At 37.5% G+C, this 27,801-nt stretch overlaps 1 protein-coding gene across 2 annotated transcripts in view; it reads right to left on the bottom strand.

The window, feature by feature from the left end:
• LOC149075421 (anoctamin-4) overlaps positions 1 to 27,457 on the bottom strand; it is a 169,068-nt gene extending 141,611 nt beyond the window's left edge. Inside the window, exon 1 of one of the 2 annotated variants that reach the window (XM_089242712.1) lies at positions 27,021 to 27,457. In XM_089242712.1, coding sequence (XP_089098838.1) covers positions 27,021 to 27,338 — 318 coding nt within the window. In that variant the 5' untranslated portion in view covers positions 27,339 to 27,457. The remainder of the gene's footprint in view (positions 1 to 27,020) is intronic. The other variant, XM_089242709.1, reaches the window with a different exon arrangement.
• Positions 27,458 to 27,801: the final 344 nt, after the last annotated feature.

Genomic DNA, 27,801 nt, shown 5'->3' with positions numbered 1-27,801 from the left:
CTTTTTTAATTTCAATTCAAAACATCTTAAACATAGAAAAGTAAAAGATTATATTTTGATGTGAAAACAAGGATAAACTTAATAAAGCGCAAAATATAAAATGATGTTTATTTTTTCCCCCATCATAATTTTCGGTATAGAAATAAAGAAAAAACAGGGGTTGAAAAGCATAATAAGGCTATGAAATTTAAATCTATCACTCTGAAGTTATTCCAAGTGACTAGGAAAATACGATGAAATTATGTTTTTAATATTTTTCTTACATCTATAGAAACTATAATTTCAAATTTCTCTTTCTCTCTCTTTGTTATTACGAAACGTTTTTTGTAAAAAAGGAACCAGATGAGATAAAAAAAGTTTTCAAAAATCCTACCCTCATACGAAATAGGCGATTACGTGTAAATCCGAATATTTGCACTCATGAAAGCTGAATATAAAACTGTGTGTCGATCAAACCAGATCATCCCATTTGTGTGTCAGTTCAATATCAAGTAAATACGGGAACAAAATACCGGTATAACAGCAAAAAACAAAATAAACATAGAAACACCTGTGGCTGACATCAATGTATAACATTTACATTCATTCCCATTTATGCGAGCTCTTGTAGACGTTAGAAATAGAAAATTATTTGCGTCTCCGACGAGGTCGCGAGTGTATTTATGATTATTTTCATTGTAATAACTCTATTCAAATTTTCATCTTAAAACATAAATTACATCGTTTATTACTATTATTTCATATATTATCTAAAATCAATGTTTATACACAATTTATTTTTTTAGAATTGCCGAAATTCGTTTCAATTTTTCAAAAGAAAAATTACGGGCCCTTGAAATAATTTATTGAATGTGAAATCTAAACCACAAAATGATTTTTCTTTAGTTTCTAAGCCCATTCTTAAATCAAAAAATCAATTTTTTTAATTCATAGGTCCATTCTAAATCATAAAATGATTTTTTTTTAGTTTTATTCTAAATTACAATTTTTATTCTTATTTTTTTTAGTTTCTAGCCACCAGGGGTGGCCCGATAAAAAAACATTTTCTCAGGCTTTTTTCCTGCTTACATCTTTAAGCGGGACTCATTTTTGCCGTCTCTTGGCCACGAATTTAACTCGACAAAGTTTTCATCACCTTTTATTTCAACTCAGACTTGATCACCTCGGGAAGTGGCCGTACAGGTAGCACTGCTCAAAAGACGCCCCATCTAGGTCAAATCATCAAATACACTACTGGCCACCCAAATTGCAACACCAAGAAAGACAAGAGATATCGCAACAATATTTATTTTGTAGATAACATGTTGACCAAGCATCAAATGATTAAATTTATAGACTTCTGTGAAGTGTGGTTCCTGCCAAAATCAGTAGCCAGAGTAGCCGGCATTGTTGGAGATCACCGCTGCCACACGCCTCGGCATTGATTCAAAGAGACTTTGGATGTGTTCTTGGGGTACAGCAGACCAAGCAGCTTCCACGCGTTGCCAAAGTTGATCTGGTGTGGCAGCTGGGGATGTAATCTGGGTCAAACGTTGAGCAACCATGGACCACATGTTTTCTATCGGCGAAAGATCCGGAGAGCGAGCTGGCCAGGGAAGCAATTCAATCTGGCGATTGACGAAGAACCTTTGGGCAATGCGTGTCACGTGTGGTCACGCATTATCCTGCTGAAATATGGCTGTGGGCAAGCCCTGAAGGTAAGGAAGGACAACTGGCTCCAACACCTCGGAGATGTAGCGCTGGCTTTTTAAAGTACCGGCAATGCGTACTAGAGGAGTACGAGAGTGATATCCAATACCGCCCCATACCATAATACCCGGTGCAGGACCAGTGTGGCGGTGCATAACGCAGCTGTTCAGCATCCTCTCTCCACGGTGTCTCCAGACTCGAATCCGACCATCGTGGTGTTGCAGACAGAAGCGTGACTCGCCAGTAAAGACAATTTCATTCCATTGTGCCGTCCACATCCTTCTTTCATCGCACCATTGGCGGCGGAGACGTCTGTGGTTCTGCGTCAAGGGTAGACGAAGCAATGGACGTCTTGCGGACAGACCACTCTGCTGTAAACGGCGTCGAATGGTACGCGCAGACACTGGATGATGCGGTACAGACTGAATGTGCTGTGCTATGGTTCATGATGTGGCTGAGCGATCCGTCACTGCCACCACGTGAAGTGGTACACTGAGGTGGATGCGATCGAACACGTCGGTCCGTCGTACCCTCCTGCATCCAACGATCACATATCCGCATTACAGTTGTTTGGTAGTCCAACACGACTACCGATTTCCCTGAAAGATAATCCACAATCTCGGTAGGCCACAATCCTTCCTCTGTCGAACTCGGATACTTGATTAAAAGATGATCGCTGTTTTCTACGAGGCATAATTGATCGTTTTTTTGAAAAAACCACAAGAAAAACACAATTGCCGTACTTCAAATCGTCGAAATCTCCAAGCCTTAAATAGCGCTTTGAAGTGGCGCCACAGGCGCGCGTGATGTGCGTCTGCGCTGAAATTCTAATCATTTGCATATCTCACCGCCGCTAATGCATGTTGTAAATTTCATATTATTTGCATGCTTCCTTCAGGGTGTTGCATTTACGGTGGCCAGCAGTGTAATTTCGTAAGTTCCTAGGTCCAATCTAAATCACAAAATTTTTTTTTTGTTTGTTTTAGTTTCTAGGTGCATCCCTAAATAAAAAAAATAATAAGTTTTTTTAGTTTTTAAGCTCATTCTAAATCACTTCTTTAGTTTTTACGCTTATTCAAAGTCATAAAATGATTTTACAAAATTATTATCATTTTTTTTTTGGTTGAGGTTCTCAACCTTAGGAAGCCCGCGGCCCGGTTGATTTCTTTTATTCTTTTATGTGAGTGGAAGGCCCGGTCATACGCACGACTAATGGGGTGTAAATAGTCTGGGGGGGGGGGGCAAGGTCATTATTGCTGGGGGAGGGACGATGATGATGATGTCAATTCATATACATACATATACATTAGTTCTGCCCACTCCACTTTTGATGCTGGGGGGGGGGGGACAATGCCCCCCACGCCCCCGTATCTCCGCCCATGGTTCACCGAAAAAAATCTCGGTCCCTTGCGATTCGGTAGAAGACGAGTTTTACTGTATTTTTATGCACATTTTAAATCACAAAATGTTTTTCCTCCCTCCCCAAGCCCATTCTAAATCACAGAATATTTTATTTATTAGTTTCCAGGTACATTCAAGATTTCCATAAGTGTAAAAAATGCCGAAAAGATGAAAATCTCTTTCCATATTTAAAATGTTTGCAATGGCAAGTCCGGTATAAAACCTCCCAAAATTTTTTGTATTTGAAATCCGTCAGCGTATGATAATATTTATTTTCTATCTCAAGTACCCCTATCCCGTAGAATGCGAAGATATATATTTTATCTATATATACGAGTATACACATACTTTGTATACTTGGATACACAGGAAGATATTTTTTCCTTGAAAAAGGAAATGAGAAATGAATTCAAGTCGGGAAATTTGTTTGTGGAGTGTCACAGGACTCCAGCTCTGCTCCAGACTTCTCATTTTGTATTACATACGTATAATACCTAGATACAAGATATACAGAAAGCTGGATGTTGTGAAGATATTTATTTTTTTAGATGTTGTTTTTTTTTAAAGAAGGAAAAACTCATCTCTTTTCTTGAAAAATTCAACATCTCAAAAAATAAATATCCTCACAACATCCAGTTTTCTGTATATCTTGCATTAACAAGTGAAGAGCGACATCATGTCATAAATACGTAGATAATTATTACTGAGATTCTATTACGTGTTGTCTACGTGTAAGTAGAAAGTTGGCAACGTGAAGACTGAAGAAAAAAGCATACACGTACTGTGTATTGCGCGTCTAGATCAGAGCTCTCTTAAGAACACCGTGGGCCCTCGGGCCAACTGATTTTTCCGAAGCCCTACCTGGCAAACTCTCGAGAATTTCAACTAATTCTAATTTTTTTTTGAGGCTCCCTGGACGTGCCCAGGTAGGCCCACGCGTTAAGATGGCACTGGTCTAGATTACCAGACCGTAAATGTAGGCTTATCTTAATTGTATACTCTCAATGTCTATATACATATTCGCAAGGTAATTTGCTTCAGAGCGGGGGGCCATGTTTGGTGTTTGCATAGGGGTCATTCAAGTATTACGTCAGCATCGGGGGGGGGGGTTCGGATTTGGGGGGGGGGTGGCGGCCAGTGTTTCGCTGACTTTTGCTGACAGGGGGGTGGGGAGGGATCAAAATTGGCTGAAAATCTGCTTCGTAGTACTTGAATGTCCCCACATGCACACATATTCCGGTTCATAATTTGTATAAATAAATCTGCACGAAAGGTCGTATGACGACCACCGACAACTCAGTTATGAGGTGGTCTTGGCCAAAGCCTCTTCAAGCGCTTTGGTCTTGGCTGTTTCCCATAGAGGATGATGTTAATGAGCCTTGCTTAACGTGTTACGACCTCGGATATAAAGACACATTTTTTTTTTTACTTTGATTCTGTTTCCAAGAAATTCCCAAAGAAATGTCCGGTTATTTTTTATGAAGAGCTTGCTTTAATTCAAATACTAAAACCAGGGATGATTATAATTTGAATTATTTATGAATTTTATCATAAGAATATGAATAAAAATATAAAAATTCTACTATTTGTCCTATGTGTAGAGTTTTTTTTTCCTTCTCCCTGTAAAATAATTTTGAACTACTAGCAGATTTGCTGTAGCACTTTTTTTTCAGCCAGGGGCAATAATTGGCGATTTTGAAAATTGGCGATGTCCCATGTGTTTATTATTCCACAATTAACATGTCTTTCGGTAAGTACATTTTAGTTCACCGCAGACATGATTTTGCTTTTTATTTCCCGCCAAGGGCAATTTATACACAGTAATCAGCAATTCGCTGACGATTTTGTTGTGAATTGGCGTTTTGGCACAATGACCAGTATTTATAATCCTGATCTCTCTGACGATAACTATCTTATCTTTCTCAATAAAATATGGCCACTCCCAATCATAGTGAAATAACTTCATTTTTGAATGTAGTGTATGTGTGTATACAGATCCGTGTATCTTATATATTTAACCCATTCGCTTACAAGCGATTGGTAAGAAATTCGGATGTTCTCTATTTGACGAATCAGTAAAAAATATGGTAACCTTGTCCTAACCTTACCACACGCTAGAAAAAGAAAGAGAAGAAGGAAAAAAAAGGAAGAAAAACAGTATATAAGATAGATGAGAGAATAGGTACGAAGTATATTTCTCTTTTCACCCTCACCCTACCTGTTCTCTTTTGCTCTTATATCTATATACTAGAAGGACACATGTGTAAAAAGGAAATCACTAACAAGAGTATAGAAATAAACGGAGGTAAAGAGAACTTTTGTTACATAGGGTTGCAACAAAACTTCGCGATTATGAGGAGAGAGGAAAGAAAACATAGAGAGAACTAGTTTGAATTTATTCCACTTGCGTTTAGACGCAATATTGCGTCCTTGATCGTAAAGTGGTTAAAATGTCTTGGAAAAAAACCTCGGTTATAACGACAAAATTTCAAGATATCTTTGATGTCGTTGTAACCGAGTTTGATTTAAGGAAAAATATTTTAGGGTTTATGTGTGAAAGCTGTAAATATTCGTCCATCTCGTAAATTGCTTTTGTGAGAAATTGCAATCGAATATTCACTGGAATCGGCATGAAAACTAAATTTTGAAGAGCTCTCTCTCGATTCACTGAGTCATTTAATTTAGAGGAAGGCTTTGTCTAATTTATTTGTTTCCATTTCCAATGAGAAATGACGGTCGGCTCTGCAGAAAGGATCTTATGTCGGCGGTCATTAATAATATACATATAACTGTATTTTTGTTAACAAATTACTTCCAAGTGATATTTCAGAATTTCTGAAATATCACTTGGAAGTAATTTGTTAACAAAAATTTTTCTTTACATTTTTCTTTGAACGTACTCTCCTTGAATGTGGAAGCAATATTTATATCGTGAGAGTAGGGAGCCATTGGATGGATGCCAAATTTCAACTTGAAGCTTCAAGACTAATATATGTACAGTGATTCCTGAATGAGAAAATTTGTTTTTCGGCATGAAATGGATATTTGCTTTTTTTAATTTCAGTATTTATTTATTTATGTATTCGTTTTTAGTGTATTCAGGGCATAGGTGGAGATTGACTTGGAAGTCTGGGGGGGGGGGGCACGATGATGATGATGATGTCAATTCATATATACATATATACATTAGATCAGTCGACTGATCTAATACTGGGGGGAGGGCGTCCCCCCCCCGGTATCTCCACCTATGATTCAGGGATGTTATAACCCAATACACAAGTGCAATACCATTATTAATTCTATGACCGAACATGATTTACAGCCTTTTGTTCGATGATTCTCAACGTGGAACCCACGCCTCACGACGGGGCAATTTTATGGGAATGAGTTTTTTTTCTTTTTTGTTAAGACTTGAAACATTTTAGAATCCCCTACCATTTTTTTTATATCGATTCAAATTTATACTTTCTAAACAATGGTTTTTGATGACATCTTTCTCTTAATTTTTCTTATCGTGTTCTTTGGAAGTGGGTGCCTAACGTTTTGGGTTCCAAGGGGAATAACTCCATATGACTCGTATTTCCCGGGAAATACGAGTCATATGGTCACCCCCCCCCCCTTTGCAACACAAGTCCATTGCCTCATCCCCAAAGTACAAATTTGTCCTCATCAATATCGAACCCACAAAACCACAATTGCATTCAGAAAAATGTTCACTGAATATGCCAATTTCCTCAATTCCAATTTTGGAGTATTTTATATATATCTATTCTATAATATAAAATCACAAACAAACTCGAAAAGGGCCTGTTGCTAAGCAACCGAGTGACGGAAGTGGGTGAAATTTTTGAGTGACGGAAACTCTGTTACGGAAGTGGGTTCGATTCATATATCGATATTCACATTCATATATCGATATGATATCATATATCGATATTGGGTCGATATTCACATATCGGGACCCATTTGACCCATCGGGACCATGTTATGTGCATGTACCAAGAGACTCCTACATCCTACAGCAGAGCCCTTAGGCTGGAATTTAGATTTCGAGCCCCCAAACCAGCTTTTCAGGGGCCCCTCTGTGATTAATTTATAGTGTGAAAAATCAAAAAGTGATAAGAATCGTTGTGGCCCCTGTCAGCCCTTCCTTTGTGGGGGGGGGGAGGTCCATGCCGAGAGGTATATATATGTATAATATACACACACAACAGCAGTGCTCCCAACACAGGGTCGGGGTACCCGGGGAAGATTTCACGTATAAGTAAAAAGTTTTCATTTCCAGGGGCCCTTGATGGATCTCATTGTTTTCTTGCTGCTTTAACGTTGAAAAATTTCGATAGCGGAAGCAAAAGACATATCCAGTCTGGGGCCCCACCAAAAGTATGCGAATTGGTGTCCCGGGTAATTGGTTGGGGGGTCCTGGATTTTATTCGTTGGTAAAACGAATACAAATGAAAATTTTTCATGGCACTCGCTCCGGGGGATGACCGACAAGCTTCCAAGTCGGGGGCCCCATGTTTACAGGTTTCATTTTGGGTGCCCTGGATTTTATTTCTTGGTAAAACGAATACAAATGAAAATTTTTCATAGCACTCGCACCGGAGGATGACCGACAAGCTTCCAAGTCGGGGGCCCCATGTTTACAGGTTTCATTTTGGGGCCCTGGACGAATCTCATTCTTTTCTGTTGTAGAATTCGCAACAGCGGAAGCCCGAGATAAAGCCAGTCCGGGGCCCCACCAAAAGTATGCGAATTGGTGTCCCGGGTAATTGGTTGGGGGGTCCTGGATTTTATTCGTTGGTAAAACGAATACAAATGAAAATTTTTCATGGCACTCGCTCCGGGGGATGACCGACAAGCTTCTAAGTCGGGGGCCCTATGTTTACAGGTTTCATTTTGGGGGCCCTGGATTTTATTCGTTGGTAAAACGAATACAAATGGAAATTTTTCATGGCACTCGCTCCGGGGGATGTCCGACAAGCTTCCAAGTCTGGGGCCCCATGTTTACAGGTTTCATTTTGGGGGCCCTGGATTTTATTCGTTGGTAAAACGAATACAAATGAAAATTTTTCATGGCACTCGCTCCGGGGGATGACCGACAAGCTTCCAAGTCGGGGGCCCTATGTTTACAGGTTTCATTTTGGGGGCCCTGGATGAATCTCATTCTTTTCTGTTGCAGAATTTGCAACAGCCGAAGCCCGAGATAAAGCCAGTCTGGGGCCCCACCAAAAGTATGCGAATTGGTGTCCCGGGTAATTGGTTGGGGCCCTGGATTTTATTCGTTGGCAAAACGAATACAAATGAAAATTTTTCATGGCACTCGCACCGGGGGATGACCGACAAGCTTCCAAGTCGGGGGGCCCCATGTTTACAGGTTACATTTTGGGGGCCCTGGATGAATCTCATTCTTTTCTGTTGTAGAATTTGCAACAGCGGAAGCCCGAGATAAAGCCAGTCTGGGGCCCCACCAAAAGTATGCGAATTGGTGTCCCGGGTAATTGTTTGGGGGCCCTGGATTTTATTCGTTCGTAAAACGAATACAAATGAAAATTTTTCATGGCACTCGCACCGGGGGATGACCGACAAGCTTCCAAGTCGGGGGGCCCCATGTTTACAGGTTACATTTTGGGGGCCCTGGATGAATCTCATTCTTTTCTGTTGTAGAATTTGCCACAGCCGAAACCCGAGATATAGCCAGTCTGGGGCCCCACTAAAAATCTGCGTATTGTGTCCCCGCTACTGGATGTGGGGCCCTGGATTTTATTCGTTGTAAAATTGATAAAAATGAAAAATTCTCACAGGGGGGTGTCCGACAAGCTTGCAGGTCAGGGCTTCATGGAAATGTTGGCAGGTTGTAATTCGGTGCCCCTGAATGTATCTCATTGATTTTTGTGGTTTAACATTGTAAAATTTGCAACACATCGGTAGCCCAAGATATATCCAGTGTGGGGCCCCACTGAAATTCAGCGAATTGAATCTGGGGACCCCCATGGGGAAGTTTTCTGGGGATACTTGATGAATCTCATTTGTTTTTTGTTGCTTTATTATTATTTTCATTAAAATTCGCTTCTTCAGTAGGCTGGTGCTTTCACACGTCCCTTTCCCCTTTTCCATAGCACGCAGATGAAGTGGGACGAAATAAACAAGATATGTCCGGGAGAGAAGTGGGGGGGGGGGGGTTGGCCGCCAAAGGCGGCAGGGGGGCAGAGCCCCCCTAGTATATATATATATAGATGGCATCACCCTTCTGAAGAAGTTCTTCTATGGTGATAGCCCGGCACTGTGAACCATTGCTGCAAAAGCGAATGATTGGTTTAAATATGGAAAATATTTGATATACGTATTTGGAGACCATACCTACAGAGGGACATAGACTTGGTTGAAGGGGTGCAGAGAAGAGCTACGCGTGTCCTTATTGGCACACAGGGCTTGAGTTATGAAGAAAGACTTCATTTTATGAATATGTTTACATTGGATGAACGCAGGTGTCGAGGAGATATGATCGAAGTGTTCAAAATTTTCAATGGGATGGATAGGATGGACCATGAACTTTTAGTACACCGCCAATCGACTGCTTTTACAAGGGGACACCAGTATCGATTGGTGAGGGACAATGTAAGGTTATGGTGTCGCAGGGAATTTTTCTCTAATAGGGTTGTTAATAAATGGAATAGCTTACCCCCGGAGGTAGTAAATTGTAACACAATTGACACGTTCAAAAAGAACTACGTTGGGGTAAATCGAGAAGCTATCCATTCTTAGAATAAGACAACCATAATTATTCTTTATGGGCATTGTATAATATTTTATCATGTGTATATATTGTTTGTAATTTGTGTTAATTGCATTTTTAATTGGGTTGCTGTATTTTTGAAACATATGACATCCATATTTTTATGGGCATCTTTTTATCAGCCACCTCGTTGGGCATTTTGCCTGTTGTGGCGTTGTATTTGTATTTGTATTTGTATTTGTATTCTTTAACAAGTAGCAGAACATAGTTCGGTATTTATCCATTATCATTCAAGTATCACTTCGATTCCTTAAATAAGGATTACCTACGGCCATTTCTTTGTACCGTCAAAAAAACAAAAGCTTTTTGGTTTCAGAGTTCTTCAAATTAGTTTTAATAGCTTCATGCTTGAACATCAACTTGAAAAAAAGAAAAATAGAAAAATATTATTTTCAAAGAGCCGAAGGGTTGGAGTTGAATCAGAAAAGCCAATGATATGTTTCTTATCTTAAAAATATTCGGTTATTGAAACTTGAACTGCTTCTCAAACATCTGCTGAAAGCTTCAAAAACCAATTTTCTTATAAACTAAAAATATTTTTATGTATTTACTAGGGGGGCCCTGCCCCCCTGCCGCCTTTGGCGGCCAACACCCCCCCCCCCACTTCTCTTCACAAGGTATCTTGCTTATTTCGTCCCACTTCATCAGCGTACTATGGAAAGGGACGTGTGAAAGCACCAGCTTACTCTGAAGAAGCGAATTTTAATAAAAATAACAACAAAGCAAACAAAAAACAAATGAGATTCATCAAGTACCCCCAGAAAACTTCATGGGGGTCCCCAGATTCAATTCACTGAATTTTAGTGGGGCCCCACACTGGATATATCTTGGGCTGCCGATGTGTTGCAAATTTTATAATGTTAAACAACAAAAATCAATGAGATACATCCAGGGGCACCGAATTGGAACCTGTCAACATTTCCACGGAGCCCTGACCTGGAAGCTTGTCGGACACCCCCCTGTGAGGGGGCCACGAAAATTTTTCATTTTTATCAATTTTACAACGAATAAAATCCAGGGCCCCACATCCAGTAGCGGGGACACAATACGCAGATTTTTAGTGGGGAATCCAGACTGGATTTATCTCGGCTGCTGCAAATTCTACAATGTTCAACAACAAAAAAGAATGAGATTCATCCAGGGCCTGTAACATGTAAACATGGCGCACCCGACTTGGAAGCTTTGAAAAATTTACAATGAAATAATAACAAAAATACAATGAAAAATTTTCATTTGTATTCGTTTTACCAACGAATAAAATCCAGGGCCCCTAAATAATAACCCGGGACACCAATTCGTATACTTTTGCTGGGGCCCTAGACTGGCTTTATCTCGGGCTTCCGCTGTTGCAAATTCTACAACAGAAAAGAATGAGATTCATCCAGGGCCCCCAAAATGAAACCTGTAAACATGCCCCCCCCCCCCAACTTGGAAGTAGTGAATCGCCCATAGATGGTGATAGACCTGAGTTGAGCTCGATTTGAAAGAAAAAAAGAAAAGAAAGATGCCTATGCGTCAGATAGAACGTCCGCCTAAAAAGTCACAGATTAAACAGGCCACAAAGCGTCGATCTCATGAAGAATGGACATTTTTTTATGTGTGAATCGTTCTATCATTTTATTGCCTTCTATTATTCAAATGTGTTCGTCAGATAATTGATTTTAGTTATGCATCAAATTGTTTATGTACCTACAAGATTGTTCCTTCTCCCCTAGACCAGCTGTGCCCCCCCCCCCGCTCTATCCCACTAGGGTATACAAGCTGGTTCGTCTCAGGAGACGTGGGCCACAGTGGAAAAAAATCCAACCACAACGTCATTCAAGACCAGAAAACTGCCCCCACCAGGCCAGACAGCCACGGGCCAACCACCAGCAGCACTTCCCCCATTTACCGTACATAAAATGGCTTATCAAGTACATAGATATGGGGGGAACATGGGCAGGTGCACACATCGCTTCCCACAAGATTGTTCCTGGTTTTATACCGAGACGGTATAATGAAACGAGAACTTGAGTCTGCAACGGTCAAGGTCGACCACCTCCGCAAATACAAGTGGCACCCGAGCATAGACTTAAGATATAAATAGACCGCGCACGCTATTCATAAAACTTGTCGAACGTGAAGAAAAGATGAGCAGTATTGTCGGGGAAAGAACAGGTTCTGCGCTATTACATTTGGCGCGTTTTCGCAGAAGCTAGGATGTTGCTGTAACGAAATTTGACTCAATTCGATCAAGTTAATGAAAACTTTCCTTCATTTTTTCAATGAATTTCACTCATTTTTATGTGAAATATTTAGGGAGTATCAGATTTGAAAAAATAAATTCTATAAAATAAACAAATATTGGAAAACGGAACAACGTATATGTTGTAAAGCCTAATTCATTTATATTTTTAAATATTCTCTTCATTCACTTTGTCGCTTTTAATTTCGAAAATTTATTTATACGAGGGGTTATTAAAACAAAAATATATCTTTCCAGAACATTACAATTACTCTATATACTCATAATTAATGTATAATTAATTATAATGCATCATATTGGCCGCTGTGGTGGTCGAGTGGTTATAGTGACGGACTCGCGATGCGAGGATCCGGGTTCGAACCCCACAGTGGCGGTCGGCTGAAGTTGGTTTTCTGTGGTTCCCAACTTCAAGGCGCAAATGCGAGCCGATCTCCCCGTTAAAAAGTCTCGCCACAGAGAGCAACAGTCCTACAACGATAAATCATTCAATCATAACACTTCACTCATAGTTAGAAAAACTGATGGCAGATGGCAGCACTACACATAACAAGCATTACACAGAAACAAAAAAAAACTTTACGTCAGGTTGCACTACACGTACACGCATATTCCCGCATGTACCGATTCATTGGGGGTTCCGGGGGGGGGGATCTATGAGGGTCTTAAGTCAGCCACCTCGTTGGGCAATTTGCCTGTTGTGGCGTTGTACTTGTACTTGTGTACTTGTGTAATATTATGTTATGTAATGTAACACATTCACACTCATACCATATTCAGTCATGAAATAATATTCAAACACTAAGAAAAAGTTTCATTTCTAACATTCCTGAAAAACCTTTTATAACCTCATCACACAAAACTGTAAACACTTACATAATATTTCAGGATTGAAATAGATTTTACTCAAGAAAATTACAGAATCTCATCATCAATTTCTCTAAATTATAAGAATTAAAATTCCATGTAGAGTATATATGTAATAATTTAAAGTGTGTATATATATATATATATATATAATATTTTAGGATATAATATTTCATATATATAATATAATATTTACACATGTCACATATATATATATGTGACATATGTAATCTCTTCGCTCCAAAAGTATGCATATGTTAATCTTAATTTAAGGTATTAAATCGTTTTTAGAATGATTCTTTTTCAAGATAACATCTGAGGTACACAATATATGACTTCAGGTCTTAGTACAGATATTGACTCAAAAAATCAATTGAATAATTAATTTTCTTGTTTGAAGCGGCAATTTCACATACAACAAACATAAATTAATGAATAAAAAAATTTCTTTTCTGTAATAGTTTTATCTCAGGTGTGAAGAGGGGTAAAAATACTATTATTTTTAGAGGTTGTTATGCACTTTTATGCAAAACTGCAATTGTCTAGAGTGGGGGGGGGGGAGAGTTTTCCTCACATTCTATTTAAATAGAATATTTTTCATAAATTTCTCCTCCTGAAAAGCATATTTTCTTCCAAGTTGAGCAAAAGTCGAATGAACTCACTAGCTCGCCAAATCTCGCCAAATCTTGCGGAGACGTATATTTTAGTTAAAACTTCATAAAACTCACAATTTCAATCATTTATTGCCAAAAATTCTATTAAAACATTTAATAATGATTCATGACATTTGAATTTTACCAAAACTTGGAACTTTAATTGAATTAAATCCAAAATGGAGTCGTTAAAAACTGAGATTACGTCAGAAATCCATTGCATCGTCAATTTAATATTCCAATTTTTAATTTATAAGAAGGGGAATAAGCAAAAAAGTATTCCCTTGTGAAAGGATACTGGTCCCCCTTTCCTAAACCGCTCAGAACATCCGAAAGCTGCGCAAGTGTTGGCCATTCTAATCAAAAATAAGACAGCGCGTGTAGATCGTCATACGAGTAGCCATAAGGAAAGCATTGCCAGTGAGATTCCCTGACCAGCCTTTCGACTGGAGTCACGTGACTCCGGATCTTTGCTTCACATTGTAACCCCTCGCGCGCACTCTATAGTATTATTACTCTGTGCACCCGAGATCTGATCTCGTGGCCAAAAGAGTTCGAGAGTAGTTCGAGAATAGAGAAGAGGTTGTAATGTCGTGAATACCGTGTGTGTGTGTGTGTGTGTTGTGTTGTAGCCGCGGTTGCACCATCGATGTAAGCTTTTTTTGCGTGATGTAACCTCTTTTCGTGTGAATAAATTTACTTTATCCAACCGCATGTGCCTACATCTATTTTTTGAACAATCGGGTATTAGATGTGAAAGAAAAGTTTACTGTATTTGTAAGTACAAAAGAGAAATAACATAGGCTACAAGGTGTGCAGAAAGTAAAAACTTTAAAAGTTGATTAAAAAAATGGAGAGTTTATCTTATTGAGGCGTGTTTGGCAGACTTAGTATCGTCAGCTTAGAAGAGATTTTTGTACTGAAAAATATAGTTACAAAAACCGCTAGTTGATAGGTAGCTTTCGCAGGAGAAATACAAATAATTTCTTCTAAGCGTAGATAAGATATAGAATAAGAATGTGTGGTCCATTTCTTAACCGTATAGCCTACGTAATATTCCATCGCCATTAAGTTGATTTATTATAGTTTGAGTTGCGTCGGAATAATTGAGTTAGGTTTACCAGACGTCCTCTTTTGGGAGGGCATTCCTTCTTTTTGATGTCATTTCAAGCGTCCTCCGACTCTTTTTGTCCTCCTTTTCAGGTTTCAGAAATTATTTTTCTTTTTTGTCCTGGGGAAATTTTTTTTCCACTCTTAAGCATGTTTCTTGTTCTCTCCCCCCTCCCTTTTTACACACTGACAAATCATCGTCGAAATTTACAGAATACTAGAATTCAAGTTGCCTCTAAGCAGAATACATACTATCTTAACCATTGGCCCAGCTTGCTCCAGAATAATATGAAAAAGACAGTCTATCTCTGGAAGAACAAAACTGCAACATCTTTTTGCAACATTAATTTTATTCTTAATACCGTTGTTTGCTCAGCAACAGCTAATGCCGTGTACTGAAGTGGAAAACAGCACTCAAGGCTGATTCCTATGGCGAAATTGCCTAAAAGAAACGCTACTATAAAAAATACCTTTTGAGAGCAAAGGTTATGGAAGCTTTGAGAAATACCAATAAATGTAACAGAAGACAAATTCTTGGCCGAAGACAACCTCGCTATACTCCAGGCAAAATCGCAGAACAATAAAACTGACCAGAGGATGGGAAAAATTCGTTAAAGCCAAAGAGGGACTGATTGTTATTTGTTCTTTTTTTCTGTTTTTGATTTCTTTAGCGGTTTCTGTTTTACTTGGGGAAAAAATTATTGAACTGGCCGGTTTTTTGGTCAATATAGTGGCTCCATCTGTTGTAAAAATTGGGAAAAGTGACGTTATCAAGGGTGGGCACGCAGGCGTTCTTCTTTCTCAGTTTTCGAATCCAGTAACCCTAAGTGCCGAACAGTTTGGGTGTGCGGGTTTCACGAGTTAGTGCAGCCATTTATTTCCGATCCGATCTCCCCATTCAAAAGTCTCGCCACAGAGAGCAGCAACAGGCATACAACGATACAATTATTCAATCATTGCACACTTCACTCACTTCACTCATAGTTAAAAAAAAACCGGTGTCAGATGGCTACACATAACAAGCATTACACAGAAACAAACTTCACGTCAGGTTTCACTACACGTACACGCACATTCCAATATGTACCAATTCGTTAGAGGTTCCGCAGAGTAATATGGACGAGGTACATGTATGGGGGTTTAGTAGTAGTCATTTACCTCTGTAATCGATAATTATATTAGGCGTTAAAAAATAATAATACTCGCGCATCACTGAAAGAATAATGTCTTTTTTCACCGTGATGTGAAACATTTATAATTAAGCAACCGATGCGAATTCCACGCGATTCCACGTGTGTTTATTACTGCAGCAATTATAACTCTGTAGTTAATTTTCTATGCTCGTTCATTTCTAACTCATAGAAAGAGTTTTACTCTTTTCTTACGTAATAAAAGATGAATGAAAAAATAAAACAAAAATTTAAACAATTTATTAGTGAAACTACGTTTTCACTCACATCTTGTTATTCGATCCGAGCGCATTCACGAATACTCCTTTCTAATAATTTAAGATGAGAGAAATTTTTACAGAAAAAAAAAATCGCTTATTTCAATTAGAAATTACAGAAGGATCAGTTTTTCTTATAAAAATTAAATGATGTACTGAAAAATTCATTTAGTATATTACGGAAGAGGGTTTGGTTCGTCCACCAAAAAATATAAAACTCTATGAATTGGAACCCTTGTTAATATTATAATTATTTAATTATCTTTCTCGAAGGAGAATCAGTTAAGTTATAGAGATTACATAGTATTTAACTCAATTTTGTCGGGGGAAAACAGTAATATAAGTAGAGTAATTATTAAAATTAAACAAAATATTCATTTTGTTTTGCATTAAATAAAATATTGATATTTTTACTTTCATTCGTAATGAGTTCTTAATTAATGGCGATTAGTATAATTACCTTGCTATTTATTATCACCATTGTATTGCTTATTGGATGTAATGTATGTATAAGCAGTAAAATGTACTTTTATTTATTACCTTTCTTAATGTAGCACATTTATTTTTGCAACAATACGTACGTATTATGATAGTTTCTATATTTTTTATATTTTTTTATTTAAAAACCCATCGAAAAATGATTTTCCAATTAAGTTAAAAGATTTTTACTTTAAAATATGAGAGAGCTTCCAGCTCTACAAAATCCCAATATATCAAATCTGTGGTGTTTGGTCAGAACATGATAACCAAAATCACATTGTTGAGATATTTAAGCATTATCTCTCTCATTGTCATTTAAAAATCAACAACAAAGCATACACACAAATACAAAATATCATACATCAGCATGTTGTTTAGCCATACACACGTATTTGTGCATTTTTATATCACTTCTAATTAGTTATAATTAGCAACACTTATTTTGTGTACAGGGTGATTCCATAATTATCCATGCCGCATTTTACTGATGAACCGTTGATCCTAGAGGTATACTTCCAATTAGAAAAAGTATTCAAACAACGTGTAGGCTTCGGATACGTCATTCATGTAGCAAGGGGTTCTATAATTATTGAAATATAAAAGATAACTTTTTATACGGACACAATGCCCTCAAAAACCCACTTAGAAATTTATTTCCCTGTCTCTCCTGAGGCGAACAAAAAATACTTCACGTTTTCAAGGGCAACATTTGCAAAGATATTTGAATTCAAAAATCGGAGAACAGTTAGGAAGAACAGCAATAAAACAGGGAAAGAAGCTTTGTCCGTTGGTTCATGCTGCTTTTTCCCCCAACTTTTTCACTTCGATTTTCGAATTCGACTGCTGCGAATATTGCACTTAGAAACGTGGAACTTTTTTTTGTTCGCCTCAGGAGAGACAGGGAAATAAATTTCTAATTGGGTTTTTGAGGATAGGATGTCCATTTAAAAAGTTAGTTTCTGTATTTTAATAACCATACAACCCCTTGCCACATGAATGACGTATTTTAAGTCTGCACGTTATTTGGATACTTTTTGTTATTGGAAGTATGCCTCTAGAATCAACGGTTCGCCAGTAAAATGCGGAAAGGGTAATTATAGAATCCTTTGTATATGTACACTATAGCAGAGTTCTTCAACCTTTTAATAACTGCGGACAGGTAGAAATAGGAGAAATAATTTGTGGGTTAGCAAAATAATATAAATAAATGGAAGAAATAACTTGCGGACACCGACAAGAGAGATAAATAAAAAGGATGAATAATTCGGACCGGCAAAAAATGAATAGACAGGAAAAATAATTTGCAGACCAGCAAAAAAATTAATACCATAAGCAGAGGAGAAATAATTTGCAAACCGGAGAGAAATGAATTATTGGGAGAAATAATTTTGCAGCTCCGCAAAAAATGAATAAACGGGTGAGATAAATGTAAAAATATGCAGCGGATTTATGAATTGGGCGAAATATCTCTCCCGGACACTTGCACAAAAGGATGTACTCGATTGGGTTAATTTTCCATAAGCGTAGTCAGCACCAACACGTAGCGATTTTTATTTTTCGCGCCAATCAATCGCCGTTTTGTCGGTTTGTTGATGGCCGACGATAAGAACATATGCAATTGTACAAAAAATTTCAATTTATTACATGAATCAATCTAATATGCGATGATAAATGGAAATATGACAAGGAAATGTGAAAAAATAGGGAAAAATTAACACAAAAAATTTAGTTTACAAAATATGAGGTTAATTAATGTGGTTGCTCAAACTAGCATGATGATGTGGTTGTCAGGGTTGCCAATTTTAGCTCGTGAAAAATCTTAATTGGGTTAAAATTAGTATTGTAGGATTAAAAAAATATATAATACGGGACACATATTTCCTCGGAGATCTTTCCATTTAAAAAATAGGTGGAAAAGCATTGACTAGCATTCATTAGCATGAAATATTCGTCATAATTCACTTCAGTTCATCTTCGACAGATGGCGCTACTACAACGACTAAACTTTCGAAACTCTTCCCATACCAAAGTTATTTGTTTTATTTACGTTAAATTCCTACCTAGAAAAATGCAGCATGTACAAAAATAGTCATTAGTCTTTTTTCAAGTAGTTTTAAATTATCCGAAAACAACTTTTTAGAGACGCTGGAACATTTCGTTGAAATACGAGACATCCATGGCAAATCCACTTAAAGTACAACTACTTCATTATAAATTCATTAAAAATCAGAAAATTTCAACTACAATTATAATTTCTTCTTTAACAAATGGAATAAAAAAGAGAGAAGCTGACTTTTCGAAAAAAAAAAGCGGAGTTGAAAACCAAAAATTACTCATTATTGAGAGTCTTATTATAAAGCATATATTTTCTTTTCTTGCATGATTAATAGCCGATCTGGAGCCGAAATACACATTAATTGCTATTGAAACAGTGGAATTTTTCGTTTTCTTTCAGTGACTTTTTATTTTGTTTGTTTTAGAATTCTCTAGTTTCTTGGAAGCCATTAAGATAGAAGAATTATTTGTCAATGCATCCTCCATCTTTCACCGTTCTTAAAAAATGACGTAGATACTTTGAAGATTTTTCTCTTTTTTGTTCAATGGTATCTTAGAAATAATACATTAGAAAATATATATACACTGTATGTTTCGATTTGATGTTTGTGTTTGGAAAAAGATAAAAATAAAAACTCATTTGAAACACAAGTTCTTTAGGAAAAGAAAAACTAATTCCAAAACTTTTCTTATATTTGTGTTGATTCCTTTGTTATTTACTGTGTTTTTCGAATATGTTTTGTCCTCTCGTGACTGATATTTTTCGCAATTAAGTCGGATTCAGAGTTTGCTTTTGGAAAAAAACCTTTCAAAAGGAGAAAATGCCTTTCCTAGTTGATTATTATAGTAATAATTTCTGACATGTTGTTCTGGAAATATTAGCCGTAGACTTTTTGAATCTTGAGCACAATAAATAATGGGCTTGAAATCGAAAACTTTAATATTTCTTTTCCAATCGGTTGATATAATGTTTTGCCTGATGAGTAAGTAATCAGTCATTTAATAAATGATAGAGGCAGAAAAATTACTAGTCTGGATTTATTCTGATTACAATCCAACGAAGAGACCGAGGAAATGAATCACTACAGATAATTTTTCGTAAAAACTGATTTTAAGGTGTATTGTTTTTATTCACATACTGCCATAAAGTAGTAATTTCACTATAAATAATTACAATATAAATAATGCAGAAATACAGAGTGATTCCAAATTCAAGGGTCAAACTTCAAGAGTTGATGTAAGCCTCCTAAACAAGCATTTTCGGTCATAGAATGTGCTAGAGGGTGTTTTTAGAGAATGCATAACAATTTGCTGCAATAAGTGCAATCAACCATTTGAGGTTGCAGGGTATTTTAATGTGGTAGGTCTTCTCATGGTGCAACCTGTGTAACGCAATTTCTACCATAATTCATTATACCGCTTGAACATTGTTTGGCGCAGCCTTGATGGTCCTTGCACCAAAACGAAAACAAACTCTAATCCAATCTGTGAAGGTGCATATAAACCCCCATATGGTTGATTACACTTGTAGCAGAAAACCCGTCGGAAAAAATATGATTTGCTTTTGGTGAAGTGCTGTTGTGCATTCTCTAAAAACACCCTCTACCACCATTGGTATTGCGATTCGGTCGCACATTCTATGATGAAAAATGCGTGTTTAGATCTATAATAGTATATATATCACTTCTTAAAGTTTGTCCCATGACTTTAGAATCACCTTGTGTTTAAAGCTTACGCCATCCCTTGGAGATGATTCAGATGTCCCAGTGCTGCACCTCAGCATCCAGGAATGGGGTGATCATTAGAGTGGGTCGAAAAAGATGAAACTTTTATTTTCAAATCGCTATAGCGCGAAAAAGTTTTCTTCTTTAATAAGAAGAAAAACGACGTAAAATTTTAAAATCGGTTGGTAACGTCCAGTCGCGCATCGTACTTGAATTTTATGGAAATCGACGAAATCGAACATTTTGCTTAATTTTTTTTCAATATCAGTTAAAATTCTACAATCGACGCGCAAAGGGCTGTTCTGCTTATTTTATGGTTCAATAAAGTAAAACAAATTAAAACATCATTAATATATCAATGTTTATTGGTTGCGAAACGTGTTCGAAAAACAGGAACTATCCAAATTTTTGAAAGTTTCGTTGTGCAGCTTTTCGCCTGTTTCATCAGAACAAAATGACCCAGAATTCATCAGTAGGAGGTAACTGCACGTCGAGTTCCACCCTCACCCCCTACCCAAACAACCACCCAAAGTAGGCAGGCACGTGTGTGTAATTTAACGTAGTCACCAAAATTGACGCGTTCAAAATCAGACGATAATGGCGTAGATCTGATGCACATCTCTAGCTTCATGTCTACATACTTTAGTTGAGGTCTCGATAAAAAGTTTGATGCATGTCTCGACTGTCTGAGTCCTTCGGAGAAACTTTTCGATGCCTCTGCTGTGGTTAGTGCCGGAATTGATGGATGATAAAATATCATCACATACTTCCCGTAGCATTTTCGGAAGGATGCAACAGGCGAGTATTCCAGTTAATAATTCCGGTGCAATCGGTAGCTTCAAGGTTTACCTTACGTAGCACGAAGTGTCTAATGGTTTTTCCTTTAGAGGCCATTTATTTTGCTTTTAAGTCTTTATACCGGCATTGTGAAAAGTAGAATAAGAAAAGTACAATAGATTAAAATAAAGGTATAAATGTCATGACAATAATAAATAGTTATCATGTAAATTATTTGGTGGGTAATTTTAGTTCTAATTAAAGACAAACAAAAAATAAAAACGATGTTTTTGAAACAATTAGTCAGTTCGAAACAAATTATTCAACCTGGTACTTTAAAGTACCGTCAGGGTACAAAGGGTAAAAGTTCATCTATATCCAAGCTCTCTCGAATGTTTTCTCTGCCATCAACGATCATAGCCAACATCAGGGTGTGCAAACAACGCATTACGTTCAATTATTGGATTAACAACTCAAAGTATGTCGTCAAATAAACACCGCAATGCTTGAACGGCTCGAAAAACATATTTAGCGTGGCACTGAAATACTTGTTTCTTTTTTATGCGGAACCACACAGGCATTTCAAGATGAAGAGAACTTCAGGTTCGCAGAAGGATTTGGCTAACTTGAGTAGGCCTACACCCTTAGCACTCCATTCGCTGCATTTAGCCATCTAGAATGGGACAGACGACCACGATCTCGAATTGACAAATCTTCTGGACAATATCCCGACTTTATATTGCTTTGGATATGTCTAGTAAGTAAATACAATATTCCTCGTCTTTGCTCAGCATCTTTCTGTCTACTTCTAGAATCCAACAATATACAGATTCCAAACAGAGAGCTTTCACATCCAGTAAGCTGTTATCTGATGGGCCCAGAAAAAGATTTTTTCCCTGTGAATGCATTATCTATATCTGTGGTTCCCAACTTCGAGCCTATCCCTCGTTAAAAAGTCTCGCTATAAATAGCAACAGATCTACAACGGTACAAATGTTCAATCATTTCATTTCACTCACAATTTCATATATAAATGGCAGCACTAAAAATTTCCACACAACACTGCATACGGCTGAGACTGTCAGGTACACACTTTGTTCCAGACTCCGTAACTAAGCTAGGCTGAAAGAGATCTCGGCGACAGGATAAGTCCGGTGGCAGAGTCCTAGCGTTCATTAATTCATTGTACCATCTATATGCTGAGAAATATGACGGAGTGGGAGTTCGTTGGAATGGAGTAGATACACGATCCACTGTAGTGGTCTTCTCACCTGCAGTTCACTGTGTTCACTTCAGTCAAACTCAGGCAGTCGAGAGACGGGCCTGACTTGTTACCGAGGCCTCAACTAAAGTATGTGGACATGAAGCTAGAGATAGCTATATCAGATCTACGCTGTCATCAAAATCAGTCCTGCCTGATTTAAAACATTTCCATCTTTACTTCAGAAAATGGAAGCCAGATGGCAGTATGAACACGAAACAAGTGCAACTCGACAATATAAATACGTTAGGGCCAAGCATACACTCAGAACACACATTCCGGCATGTGCCGATTCGTTAGAAATCCCGTAGACGAATGTGAACGAAGTGCATGTTCGGTTGAGTAGTAGCACTCAAAAGTGTTATAAATCATTTGATCCAGTTTTATCAATTCTCCTGATGATTGCAACCATTAGTGTTGCGGAAACGTTGAGAACCAACTCAAACGGACGACGGTCTTTGAACCCGAACAAACAATTTTCATCAAATGATGGCCGCGAAAGCCTTATCAACAATTTTTTTTTCAAAGTTCGTGTTCGCCTGATTTCACAAAAACTAGACAGTAATTAAAAACATAAAGAAATGTGAATTTCTCTAAGATAGAAAGACAATTCATTATTTTTGACCATTCCTCATTAGCGTACTCAAACGAGCCCCCACCCTTGGCTAACATTATGGTGTATTTTTGCAGTAAATAACGTAACCCCCCCCCCCCCCTGGGAAGAAAAAAAATGTGAAAATCTGAGAAAATCCTGCGTACGCTATTGTCTTGTCTATGTACATGTACAAGGCGCGGCAACCGCTGCTAATAGAATCAGCCACTCTATAAAATCAAATTGCTAAATCGAAACCACGTCAATGCCCAATCATATAAAATTTCCGTTCAATGAAACTACTTTTAAAAATCGAAAATTTTTTTGAAATGGATTTCATCTGCTATGAAACTGTGCGAAACTCGAAAGGAAATTCAATCTCGTGCATTATTTGGTCTCATTTTTCACATCTGAGAATTCACTTGAAATTGCTTTTTCAAATTTCAGCCCAAAATAAAAAATAAATGAATGGTCAAGAAATAAGAGAAACAGTAAAGAAAGAAGGAAAGAAAATTTCTACTTCGAAACCGAGTACAATTTCGGTCTATCCGCCTTTGTGGCCAATTAGCTACTGGAAGCGGAAAAATCGGATTCAGAAATCGTGTTAGAAATTATATACGAACAAAAGAGGTAACCGACCAGAATGTCGGAAAAAGATCGGAAGGTCGGAAGAAGATCAGATAAAAATTGAATCTATGCCATCTACAGCAGATTCCCGGAAAGCTTTGCTTATTCTTAGACCAGGATTTTCTTTACCGGGGGAGGGGCGGGATCGCTAGAGACCTTTCAAGGCGTCCGTGAGCTGGAATGAGAAAACAATTAACTTATTGTTTTTACTTCATAATACAGTGGAAACGAATCTCGATAACGGACTCCATGAGACCGAGTGTTGTGTCTGCTGACGTGGAGGTCCGTTAATATGTAGCGAAATGCATTGAGGTCATGTTTCACAGACTTAAAAAATATCCATAGCTGGCAGGTATCCGCTGAAGGGAACTGTCCGTTTTGGAGTTTGTCCTATTTTCTCTGAATGTTATTCTGGAAAAGGGTCCGTGGCCTTCATTTTATTCGCACAGAGGGTGAATGGCCTCTGTTTACTTGGCACAGGGGGCCCGTGGACTTCATCTAACTGACGCATCTTAGACGAATATCGGAGCAAAGAGAAAGAAATTGTAAACTTTATAAAGCTTTCTATAAATTTTTAAACGATATAAACTTCCTCATCAGCATTTACGAGATATTTTGCCTAACTTGGTGAGTTTTATTTCGGCGATCACAAGATATCTCGCCTCATTTCAGCAATGATAAGCCCAAAGAGTTTGTGAATTTCGCTTCTTCTAAAAACATGTTTTTCGACCTGTAAGATCAACAAGCAGTCGGTGCAGTCAGCTTTTGTCCAAATTTTGATAGCAGAAAGAGAGGGACGCGGGTGATTTTGAAACATACCCCCTCACTTTTTTCCTTTGAGATTTGAGAGTATTATAGGAATATGTGTACAGTATAAATCAGTGTTTTTCTACCGCTGGTCCGCGGACTGGTGCCGAGAAGCATTTGAAGTATTCATATAGCCCTACACAATTTTATATTCATTTCAAATTTTTCATACCATCTCTGTTGCTTTTTATTTCCGTGTTAGACGTCAGCAGATCTGCGAATAATTTCCTCCATTTATTTTCTGCCAGACGGCAAATTGTTTCTCTCATTAGTTATTTTTTGTCCACACAGCTGTGAGAAGGTTGAAGAACACCTGCTACAAATAATAGAAAATATATATATAGAGCATTTCTCTCTCTTCCTCAGTTTATTATTATTATTTGCACAAAATCGGAAAAAAGTCGTCTTCTTGAGAAAGAAAAAGATACGACATTTTACAGAGGATTCGGTTATTTCCGCTGTGCCAGTTGTGATGTGGATCAGTAGAATTTAAAAAGGCTCGTAAAGGGTTAATTGAATAATAACAGACTGCTATACAAGCTGTTCCAAGTCTTGATCTTTGATTTCAAAACCTTTGATCATTTTTGTCGCAACACGGTCATTTCCTGCACACGAGAGCTAATTTTCGACCGGGACCTACAATTTATTGCCGATTCCGAACGGCAGGCTTGTTTTTTAAACTCATCAAGAGGTTGGTTTTTGTAACCCCTCGATGGGGGACTCCCTGCAGTAGCAATTTTTTCTGTGGTCATGTCACCGTTTCTGTTGTACCCCTGTGTCAGGGAAGTTTTCTGACAAGGACGAACCGGGTATCGAACTCGCGACACCTCTAAGCATCCTTTGGTACTTTAGGTGAGTATGTTATCGACCTGGGCTACCGCGCCCTCCAAGTCTTGAAAAAAATGATGGCATAATTTACCTGACAACATGTGTAAGAACCATTTATGCACTGGAATGTGTATTCGTTAATAAATAAATAAATTAATTAATTTGTGTAATAAACTATTTATTAACACGAGTGTCAGTTCATCATATTTTTACTTCATAGAGTTTTCTTCGAAAATGATGTATTTGAAATATATTTTGAAGTTCTAGATTCACCGCTTATAACTTTTCCTCTCTGAGAATTTTTGAAAACCTTGGAAACTAAAATTTCAATAGAAAAAATACCTCTCTGGTAATAAACAATAGATATTTTAATAAATATTATTTAATTAAAATAGTTTTTAAGACTCTTATACACTCTAAAGATTTTTAATCGCCTATGGTCCCGTGTATATTTGAATGTACAGTAAATGGCAAATAAATGGTAATAAAACCCATTATATTAATTCTTCTCAGTTTTTGTGGTATATTAGAAAGAGAGCATCTTTTAGTACCATTTCAGTACAAAATACAGCTATATAAGTACAATACTTTTTATCTACAAAAAGGTGAGTGCTTGGTGGGGTCAATTTTTTTAGAGTTGCTGAAATTTTCCGTGTTCAGAGATTTATAAAATCACACCAAATTGAGAGAATCGGAAATGAAATTCAAGTTAAAAACTATCCAACTATGCTCAAAGCAAGATATTATCTGTTTATAGGTAAAATTAAAATCAAGGCGGACCGTATATTTTACCCTTAGTTAGCCATTTTAAATAGTTAAAAGATCAACTCTAATTGATTAAATTGCTTTTTTGATGTTTTAAATTAAAAATATGCTATCATCACCAATTAATTTACATCTGCTTTTGTAAAAAAAAAAAAAATTAGATACGTTCGCGTTTTGTTATGGGAGGTGAACCGTAGCCCGTACAGATCCTGGTGTGGGTTGCTTTTTCTCACTATAGAATTTCTTTCTTTTGACCTCAGGGAGTTAAGAATTGACTTAAAGGATTGTGAAAGTTTTGAGTTTTAGAAGTATAGTGAAAGTGAACTTTGGGGGCTTTCATCAGAGGGCAGCACTTCAAGTTGAACTTTCAGGGAGTTTTTAAGATGGCTTCCAGGAGAAAATGCTTCTGGGAAAAGTGTAATTTATTACATACAATTTAGCGATAAGTAAATCCTGCAAAAATTGTATGTGAAGATGAATATACGCAGCATCATCTTGGCTAAAAAAATTGAATGGAGCGAATAATATTTCTTCACACGCAAAAAAAAAAACAATAATAAGAACAATTGAAAATTTGAAAAAAAAAAATTTTTTCTGACATTTATGTTTTTAATGCGTTTTTTGAGTATCAAAAATGCAAAACCATCTTGAAAATTCCGAAAAATAAATGCTCGGGTCTGAAAGGGATAGAGAATTAAGGATCCGTGACCTATTCAAAGATGTTTTTAAGTGTTCCTCTAATAACCAACAAAAGAGAAGAAGCTTTTCAGACTTCTTCATCCCATCAGTTAGTGAAACAGAAATAAAAGAGTGGAGTCACGGCTGTCAGTAAGAGACGGCTTGGCATGTTAATAATGTAAACACGTGGATATATTTTCCGTACCAAAAATAAAACTTACCCCTTCACTGAAGTCATCATCAACCAAAATATTTCCTTCAGACATGGCTCTATTTTTTCTATTCGGGTGCACGGCGCAGGTATTATCGAGGCCGTGCGAGAATGAAAAGTTCCGGAGTGGAAGGCCCGGATCCGAGGGGCTTCTAGGATCCAGAGATCCATCCCTTGTGCCATTTGTCATTCTAATGTTGCTCGTAAAACGATTGGAAGATTGTATTCGAGTCGCCATATCAACCGCTAGAGATGATCTCCTTACAGGTAAATCGTAATCGTCGGTGTCGCTGCCTGACGATATAAGAAACGACCTTGTCTTTCTCATTTTCTTCTTTTGTTGTCAGCTGTCTTTCAATTCTAAAAGGCCATTCTGTACTTCAGAAAATTTCTCTTTTCTTACAGGAAACGTATATACAGACAGAAGACGTTTATTTTCATGACTGTCATTGTACGAGAAGAAGCTGTATCATCCGCGAATTCGTTGTTTAACAGTGAATCGTAGGAACGTTCAAATCGCATTAAACATTCTTTCACATTTTTACCCACATATGCTGTCTTCAATAAAAAACTGAAAATGCGTCACTTTTTTTCCACCTTTAAAACACACCTGTTTTTCGACAAACAACTAAGTCTGAATACAACGTTATTAATCCTTCCGCTACTAAGTTCTAGATGAACGTTACGGGAATGTATTTGCCGTTAACTGAGCATTGCATGTTGCACACACACACACACATGTTGCTTTTTTCCTCTCTTCAAAACCATAAATTGCGTGCACGTGCTCAATC

This window comes from Pholcus phalangioides, unplaced genomic scaffold (genome assembly GCF_987345545.1).
Source record: "Pholcus phalangioides strain wild (caught in Gottingen) unplaced genomic scaffold, Ppha-v1.0 ptg000015l_1, whole genome shotgun sequence".
NCBI classification, from domain to species: Eukaryota; Metazoa; Arthropoda; class Arachnida; order Araneae; family Pholcidae; genus Pholcus; species Pholcus phalangioides.
The sequence above is the reverse complement of the archived record's forward strand: the minus strand, read 5'-3'. Positions and strand labels throughout refer to the sequence as shown.